Below are 9,355 nucleotides of genomic sequence, written 5' to 3' on the forward strand. Positions count from 1 at the left end.
TTAGTTTGTGTTTCTACAACTCGCTTGCTGCTATTTTCTGATTCTTCCTCTTTTCTTCTGAGGGATTTGCTACATTATTTATCTGACCCATGGTTAGAATTTGCTGTATTAGCTGCCAAAACCCAGGATTGAACAAGGGTGGTTTTTATCGTATATAGTACAGTAGAAACAAAATTCGAGAATGACCATAACCCTGTCCTGAGAATTGTGACTGTGGGTTCCCCAAAAAGACAAAAATTTGCTGGTCTTTGAGGGATGATGGGAGAACCTCAAAGAATGAAATGGTAAAACAGCACAGGAGTGATCATATGCACATGAAGAAAAAAGATCATACAGGTGAAGGATGATTTAAGAGATGCTGCCTTGATGCATACATGTGAGTTGATCAAGTGATGCATACAATGGTTAGCATTTGGATGTCATACAATATGAATAACAGGTTCAAAGCCGCATACCTCCTTATATATTGTTGTAATTTCTGTGATACAAACTAAACACAGTGTACTATATGACCAGAGACATATTTGATGATGGCAAAGGCTTTAAAAGCCACCCCAAATTCTGCCGAAACCCGGGATCGAACCAGGGACCTTTAGATCTTCAGTCTAACGCTCTCCCAACTGAGCTATTTCGGCCTCTTGAGTGACATGAAAAGACAAACATACAGCTCAGTAGCCTATAATATAACTAAAATGTTTACGATTGCTTGACACTGAGAATCAGTCATTGACCCCGGCTGTGGCAGAATTATATAATCCCTGCACAATTCTTTCTACGGTGGCCACTGTGTCTCTCTTGTGAGTGTAAGCTGTTAGTCTGCTGTTTACCTCAGCTGTCAATATATGTCCACATCTATTTATTCTAGAGGCTGTAAACCTTTGTGAAAGTAATCACAGTAATAGTAAAGTCAGTGAAGATAAATTCTGACCGATAACAGTGATATTGAGGTGAGTTGTCATTGGATATCCCAAACTTTTCTGTCGGTAAATGCTGCTGTTTTTCTGCTGATAGCCGGCATTAATGAAACTGTGTTTGAAGTCGATCTAACATCGGACGCTTAGTGAATAAACTTTAATACGATGTGAAAATGTAATCAAATTGTTTAGGTCACTTGAGCCGGATGTTACCTGGTATAATATCAGCTTATAACGAGCTGTTTAGGTAGCTCTTGTCAGACAGCTGATGAGAGCTAGCTAAACATAATAAGTAATTGTGTCAATATCTGGAATAAAGGAGTATGTTTAGTCCCATGTGTATTATATAATTCAGAAGATGCGGCTTGGGGTGAGGAGGAAGATGACCTTTTACCCAGAAGCTGGTCATGTTGTTTCTTTCCTTCATGTTTCACTTCTTTGTGAAGGTGACCCCTTCTCAGATGATAAAATATAGATATGATCCTTGAAGGTTCAGACATTAACTTAAAATTGCCTCCAAGGAACATGAGTGTCTACCAATTCTCTTCTCTTCTGCCTTTGGTAACGGGATTAAGGCAGAACAGTATATTGATGATGGTGGGAAAACATGGTGGCTTTCAAAAAACACATCCACTGCTCTGTATATTTACTGAATTAATTGATTGTTGATTTAATGGATTCTAAGTGTATGAGAATGCATCATTTTGTTGGAAGATGTATTACACACTAATCATTGCAGATTCATGAGTAATCATTGTTTGTTTGTTTTTCTATTAAAGAACCCAAAGAGTTAATGACTGTACTTTCAAGACTACTCATTTTAAACTGAAAAACAGTCAGTGGAGCACACGTATATATGCCCTCAGTGATACCACTACCTTTTTCATGCTGTATTAAATAAAAGCTTATCTCAGAATCTCGGACAAACAATGCACTGTGCAACCAGTCAACAGTCTGTAGTAGCAACACAAATATATGAAAAAGCAAAAAAAAAAAAAAAAAAAATCTGCCAAAGAAGAAAAGCTAGTTGAGTGTTGTTGTAATTAGTTTTGTAGTTGATTCCCCCCTTCATCTTTTAACATTTTTAACATGTTTTAACAAATGTAATACCAGATATGATGTAATTACTGTGATAATGCGCTCAGTGTGCTGTAAAACCAAAAACCAATGTGGTAAGAGAAAGACAGTGGTAACACAAGGGCGAGATGTGTCTTTAAAATGTTTCCCAACTTCTGCCGAAACCCGGGATCGAACCAGGGACCTTTAGATCTTCAGTCTAACGCTCTCCCAACTGAGCTATTTCGGCTTGCTGTCCTCTGTGCAAACATGCTAATCTACGTCATCACAGCCAAAAATGGCAGCAACAGAATAAGCTTGTTTTTACTCTAGTGATAAATTGAGACGACCACCATCATTATGTTTGAGTTTTGCGCTGTAGAAAAAAACGACAAACTGTTTGATTCCTTTATTTTGCAAAACAGTTTTTGAAAGCCACTTTTCTGTTTCGCAACCGCTTCCGACGCACTGCACGTTGCAAAAGTGCGCGTCGTGACGTCATCACGTCGTACTGAATGAGGCGTCATCCTTTCCGATGTAGAGCAGCACGGCGGCCTTTCTTTGCTGCTCTACATTTCTTCCACTCTTAACCCAGTAACTACAGCATTTCAGCTCCTATCTTATTTTAACCATGACCCAAACCTCCCTGCTTTTCACCGCCTACCTGCTGCTCCTGGCTGCCCTGGGTCCGCAGGTTTCAGCGGACGGTTTGGTAAACGAGGATGTGAAGAGGACAGTGGACCTGAGCACGCATCTGGCCAAGATCACTGCCGAAATCGTGCTGTCCAACCAGGGGAACTCGGCCGTGCACAGTTTCATACTCGCAGTGGAGGAGGGCCTGGCTCCGCATTTGGCATACATCGGAGCTTCGGTGAGCTAAACATCAGTGAATGAAACGGCGCTAACACCTCCGCCTGTAGCCGGCTAGCTAGCTTTAGCTTGTTAGCTATTCTGTTGCAAACTACACATATCTGCTGTGCACTGTCTTTACAGCTTGCAGTTTTTTCTTTTTGTGAGGTGCCAACAGCAAACCTGCAGAAGTCAGTGCCCTCCCGCAGGAAAGGGTCACGGCTTGTTCATTGAATGCATGGAAGCAAAGCTACTGGCTATGATACAGGGTGATTCTGTGGGCATTGAGCTCTGCAAGCGGGGAGTCACATAGCCACAGTTAGCTAACAGTAGCAAGTATTAAGAGCTGGATATGGGTATGTGCAGTGCATTCACCCCAGTTCGGGAAATGTAGTTATTTCTGCCCAGACGAGCCATATTTATTTTTAAAGTGCCATGGATGCGGGTAACAAGACATTGACTTCCGCAGGGCTCCACGCTCTGTCAGTGACTGAATGACACGTATGCGCTGGGCAGCTTACTTCCGTGTGTGACTGCGCACAGGCCTGCCCCCTTCCACTATGAATGAAACCGTAACAATGCTCCTGTTTGACAGACTAATGACACATTAACAGATACGTTACACATGATTCCCTCAAAGTCCTATAGTGTTGTAGCACGATCCGATATGCCTGTGTTTGTGGCACTCCTGTATCATCATAACAATGTTAGTCAAGTAACAACATTGCTACTGACCAATGGAGTTAGCATTAGCCAAGAAGTTAGCTAATGCTATCAAAAACTGTCACTAGAAAACCAACGCGACTAACCTAAATTGGCTAACAAACCTAACTCGATAAAATATTCGTTACATTGCATAAATTAATGAAGAAATTACTTGAAACGTTTACCATTTATTCTAGAAGAGACTTACCGTGCAAGTAACTGCATACATTACACAAATATTCTCTGACTGCCATGCTTTCACAGGTCAAGGGTGAAGAAGAGGAGGATGGCACACTTGAATTACAGCAGACAACAATTCAGGGTCAAAGGTGAGAGATCAGAAACTGTCAACTAAGCAGATTATAAAAACCTTACATGATGAAAAAAGACTGCAGAACTGGTGCACTGAAAGCACCATTTTATTTTCTGGAAGATGGTAGGTTTGCTGGTTTCTGGCGAAAATCACAGTCACGATTATTTTGATCAATATCCATGACAGGATTTCTTAACTTGCCATCAAATATGTCTTACCTGTGCTCCTCTCTGTCATCTCTTCTGCAACAGTGGGGAGTTTTATAAAGTGCAGCTGCCCTCCAGCTTGGCTGCAGGTGCTCAGCTGAAGACCAAGGTGGAGATGACGTTCAGCCACGTCCTGAAGCCCTTCCCCACATACATCACCCAGGCTGAGCGTCAGCTGGTGATTTTCCAGGGGGACCACTACTTCTACTCCCCGTATCCCACCCGCACCCAGACCACACGCGTCCGCCTTGCGTCCAAGACCGTGGAGAGCTACACCAAGCTGGGCAACCCAACCAAAACCGATGAGATTATTGAGTACGGACCCTTCCGCAACATTGCTCCGTTTAGCGAGGTACAGCTCTGACCAGGTTTGATTAGCTTATAGCAAAGCTGCAAACAGCTGCTAAACTGATCTGCTGTTTGCTTGTGTTCTCCGCTGTCCAGGACACAATGAAGATCCATTATGAAAACAACACACCCTTCCTCACCATCAGCAGCATCACTCGTACCATTGAGGTGTCTCACTGGGGCAACATTGCAGTGGAAGAAACCATCGACCTGAGGCACACCGGAGCTATCCTGAAGGGCCCCTTTTCACGTTATGATTACCAGCGTCAGTCAGACAGCGGCATCTCATCTATCAAGTCCTTCAAGGTTTGTTTCTTCTAGACACCCAACCACTGTCACCTGAGCTTTCACAGTTTCTCTGATAATTATATCCGTTCTCCTCACCAGACTATCCTCCCTGCCTCGGCCCAAGACGTTTACTATCGGGATGAGATTGGAAACATCTCCACCTCCCACTTGCAGGTTCTGGATGACTCAGTGGAGGTAGAGGTCAGGCCTCGTTTTCCTTTGTTTGGAGGGTGGAAGACTCACTACATAATTGGCTACAATCTGCCTAGTTATGAGTACCTTTACATGCTGGGTGAGTCGATTTCTGATAACCAGTTTTGTTAATTAAACACTGAATCTCTGGATGCCTTAGCTTATATGTTGTGCCATTGTATATCCCAGGTGATCAGTATGCATTGAAGATGAGACTAGTGGACCATGTGTATGATGACCAGGTGATTGATGAAATGACTGTGAAAATCATCCTGCCAGAGGGAGCCAGGTCAGTGCAAACACACCTAAAGTATCTCCTTTGAGGAGCGTTTACAGGGCTTGATATTTTTTTTCCCTTCTATATCTTTGTCTTATCTTCTCAGAAACATTCATGTGGATACACCTTACAAAATCAGTCGCATGCCAAACCAGCTGCACTATACATACCTGGACACCTTTGGGCGGCCAGTGCTGGTGGCCACCAAGAACAACCTGGTGGAGCAGCACATTCAGGATTTCGTGGTAAGATGCACCGTAGAAGAAGACAAAAATCCATGCACGGTGTCTCAGGTTTGAGGTTATTCAGATCAGAAGTGGTCTTCTCTTTGTAACTAAGGAAGCAGTTAGAACCTGTCACTCTTTATCAATATGCGGTATCATCAGGGCAAGGGTATAATGCCACAGTAAATTTAGGCTTGTAGGCTCTTTGCTGTGAACTATGAAGTCTTTGAGTTCATAGTTCAAAAATAGGTCTCCAGTGACGTCCATCTGTGCTGATGCTAACGTGGTAACGACGTGTTTTTATGTGTACACACGAACATTAATATTTACAAGCAGGTTTTTGAGTTGGTTACCACAAGTTTATGAACCACATGTCCAAGTATGTTGAAGCCAGATCATCTAAAGAGCTGTACAGTCTTTGTTTTTTCTTGGCTTCAACGGATCTTGGCAGACACCTGTCTGCACTGAATACTTCACAACAGCAACATTTTACACACTGATTTAATTATTTGCTAACTTGATAATCTTTCTTCTTGCAGTAGCATTAGCTCAGTGAGCTAGGTATTTAATATCATCTACATAGAGGTTATATTGATTCATAACATTTCTTTTTTATGATTGTAATCTCTTTCTGTCCGTCAAAAATAAAAAAAGGTTAACACTTCACGCTGAAGAAACTTTTCTGGCAAATCTTTTTGTTAACTTACCTGAGTACCTGTTAATTATTTTGAAATTAATTTCTCAGTTTAGGGAAAAATTGTAACTTATAGGCTGACACACTGACTGGATCACAGTGGCTTTGGCTCAAGGTCAGCCAGAGATCCTTACTGCGTGCTTTTCTTTATTTCTCCACACATTTTATGTTATTTTTGCGACAAAATGGAAAAAAAGAAAGGGAAAGAAAAAAAAAAAAAGCTTCATGCTTGATACTGTTGGGAGAAATACTGCAGCCTGATTAGACTCCCAGAAGAGTTTTGTGAATGTGCTGAGCGGTAAAATTGAGAGCTGTATCAAACTGGCAGTAATCGGGATTTTTTTTTTCCTTTTTTCCCAGTTAATCATCATGATGTAATTATTGATTGTACAACACACTAGGGCTGCACGATTAATCGTTAAAAAATCGCGATCTCGATTCATACTTATGTGCGATCTCATTTCCAAATGACAACGATTTAAAAAAAAAAAAAAGAAAAAAAAAAGACGACGACGATTGTACCGCATTTTGATCCGGGACGTAATCTGCATGAAAACAAGCGCTCCCTCTTCCTGCTCAACAAATGACAAGGGCGGAGCCTTATACCAGGTGATACAGAAGCTGTGCAGTGATGCTCAAATTGGCAGGGAAAAAACAACGGAGAACACGTCAGGGATGACGAGAAAGTGACAGGAGAAAATTCGTCCCGGTCAACCAGCCAAACATCAATAACGGGAACCTTATACAGCGCTTCCCTATACACGTCGAACTCCTGCAGGCACAAAGAAATTACGGAGGCTGTTACTTATCACCTGACCAAAGATATATCAACACTGTGCAAAACGAGGGATTTAGGAAAATGATCAACACCCTAGACAAACGCTACACAGTGCCGTCCTGCAACTATTTTTCTATTGTTGCACTACCTGCTCTATACACGCAGTGTCCAGCAACGGTGGAGACGGAATTTCAAGCAGTACAACATTTTGCGGCAACCACAAAATGTGAGGCATTTATTGTTTTTATGTTTATTTATTGTTTTTATGTTCAGTTTCAACTGTTACAAAGTTGATGTGCAGTTAATAAGTGCAATAAATATTTATATTGGAAAAGAAAATCGTGAGAGAATCGTGATCTCAATTCTAAGCAAAAAAATCGTGATTCTCATTTTATGCAAAATCGTGCAGCCCTACAACACACTGGCTATATAATGATGACAACGCTGACATTTAAACTGTTTCCACGTGATTCTATGTGCCCCCCTCTCTCCTGATCACCAGGTTCACTATAACTTCAATAAGATCCTGATGCTGCAGGAGCCTCTCTTGGTTGTAGGTGCCTTCTACATACTCTTCTTCACCGTCATCATCTATGTACGTCTGGACTTCGCCATCACAAAGGTATGAAAACACCTTTCTAGTTGATGTTGGCCCCATTTTACCTGATCTCTCCTCATTAAGCAGCTACCCTGCACAAAAGTAGCTTTATGGTGTTGATTCTGTTCTTTTCACTCTGTTTTCTCGTCTTTGCTCAGGATCCAGCTGCTGAGGTTCGCATGAAGGTCGCATCCATCACAGAGCAGGTGCTAACTCTGGTCAACAAACGTCTGGGCCTGTACCGCCACATGGATGAGGTCGTCAACCGCTACAAGCAGTCCCGCGACACGGGGGCGCTCAACAGCGGCCGGAAGACTCTGGAGGCTGACCACCGCACTCTCACCAATGAAATCAGCTCGCTGCAGGCCCGCCTCAAGGCAGAGGGCTCTGACTTGGCCGACAAGGTGAGTGATTTTGGGAGATTGTGAGGAAAATTAGATTTTGATTAATGGGACGCGCAGCAGTAGTGCCTTACCTCTCTGTCCCATCAGGTCGGAGAGGTGCAGAAGCTGGACGGCCAGGTGAAGGAGCTGGTGTGCCGCTCCTGCCAGGAGGCAGAGCGGCTGGTGGCGGGGAAAGTCAAGAAGGAGGCCTACATCGAGAGTGAGAAGAACCTGACCAGCAAGAGACAAGAGCTCGTCGGCCGCATTGACAGTCTGCTGGATGCCCTTTAAACTGCAACACGCTGACAGGCACCCTCGCCGTAACATAAACCAACTGTTTGTATGAGAATCTGATGAAATGACTCATGCTCACACACTCTTTTTGTTTTAGTATTTTACCATCCGGACATGGACTATGAACACCGGCTCTTACGGTAGTGATGGGTTTATCCAAACACTCGTGCCTTGCGATAAACTTGAAGTCACTCAGTTCTAGAGCAGCTTCATCACAACTGTTTGGCTTTTTTTTTGTTGGTTTTTCTTTTTGTTGGTTTTTCAGTGGAGCTAAAACTTTGTCACAGATTTGTTCTTCCGTTCCATGTTCAAATCTGTCTTTTTGTTTTTTCCACTCTGAAGTTAAGGGTTAAGGGACTGTTTTTGAAATGAATAGCTGAAAGGCCCGAGTGTTTTCAGTCTCCTGTCTTTACTCGTATACTGTACTTCAAAACTGAATCATCTTTAACTTTTAAGTTTGAAGATGACTCGCTTTTTTTGCCATCTGTTTATCTTTTTTGCACTTGCATTTTTATTTACTCTCCCCTGCCTGACGTGTGTATTTGAACAAATCCAAAGCTCTGATTCTGTCATCCCAAAATGCTTGTTTTAGATGTCCCTCAGTCTTATTTTCTACATTTTTCTTGGTATAAATGTTTTTTTTGACTGTGAGATTAAACAATAAAAGAGATTAGCTTGTATGTGAGAAAAGACATTGAAGCTGGAAAACACGTTTGTGAAATGGGCAGTAATGTGGAAAACTGTCAAATTTGAAATAAAGTTTTGAGAGACTCATTCTTGTTGGAAGTTGTGATTTTGGCATGCAGTACCCCTGGTTCATCATAAGGGGGTGTGCTTGTGTCAATAACTAGCATGTTACCATACTGGAGAAAAAAAGTTAAACTGTATTAAATTGCATTTTCATCCCGCTTGTGCCTTCAAATACTGAGATAACTAAAATTAACACTGTGCCATCCTGACATCATCAAAACAAGAAAAAGCCACTTTTCCACACTGACTAGTTCTTTTAAAATTGGCACTTCAGAGGGAATTTCCTGCTCATTGTTGCATTCCTTGCTTGAAAGTAACCCCACCTATGGCCTTCTCCTACCCAGTCAGCAGAGGAGCTGACCTGCCTCAATCACAGTGTGAGCTCAGGACAAACAGAAGGGTCAGTCTGAGGTCATCGCTTTCCCTCAGAGGTCACTAGGGGTCCTGGCAGGTCATTTCCTGCTCCATAATAACAGCCCAGTTCCC

General features: G+C 42.4%; 1 protein-coding gene and 2 non-coding genes across 3 annotated transcripts; 1 reads left to right on the forward strand and 2 right to left on the reverse strand.

Moving 5' to 3' along the window:
* Positions 1–562: 562 nt before the first annotated feature.
* On the reverse strand, positions 563–635 carry trnaf-gaa. The gene has a single exon. It is a non-coding gene; the product is annotated as a tRNA-Phe (tRNA).
* Positions 636–2,147: 1,512 nt separating this feature from the next.
* Positions 2,148–2,220, reverse strand: trnaf-gaa. The gene has a single exon. It is a non-coding gene; the product is annotated as a tRNA-Phe (tRNA).
* Positions 2,221–2,476: 256 nt separating this feature from the next.
* On the forward strand, positions 2,477–8,893 carry rpn1 (ribophorin I). The gene is made up of 10 exons (XM_031752399.2): positions 2,477–2,841; positions 3,789–3,853; positions 4,089–4,395; positions 4,488–4,697; positions 4,779–4,971; positions 5,061–5,160; positions 5,255–5,393; positions 7,347–7,466; positions 7,601–7,846; positions 7,934–8,893. The coding sequence occupies exons 1-10, from the start codon at positions 2,602–2,604 to the stop codon at positions 8,114–8,116; spliced, it is 1,803 nt and encodes a 600-aa protein (XP_031608259.1). The 5' UTR covers positions 2,477–2,601; the 3' UTR covers positions 8,117–8,893.
* The last annotated feature ends 462 nt before the right edge of the window (positions 8,894–9,355 follow it).

Source organism: Oreochromis aureus, linkage group 5, assembly GCF_013358895.1.
Source record: "Oreochromis aureus strain Israel breed Guangdong linkage group 5, ZZ_aureus, whole genome shotgun sequence".
Taxonomy (NCBI): domain Eukaryota; kingdom Metazoa; phylum Chordata; class Actinopteri; order Cichliformes; family Cichlidae; genus Oreochromis; species Oreochromis aureus.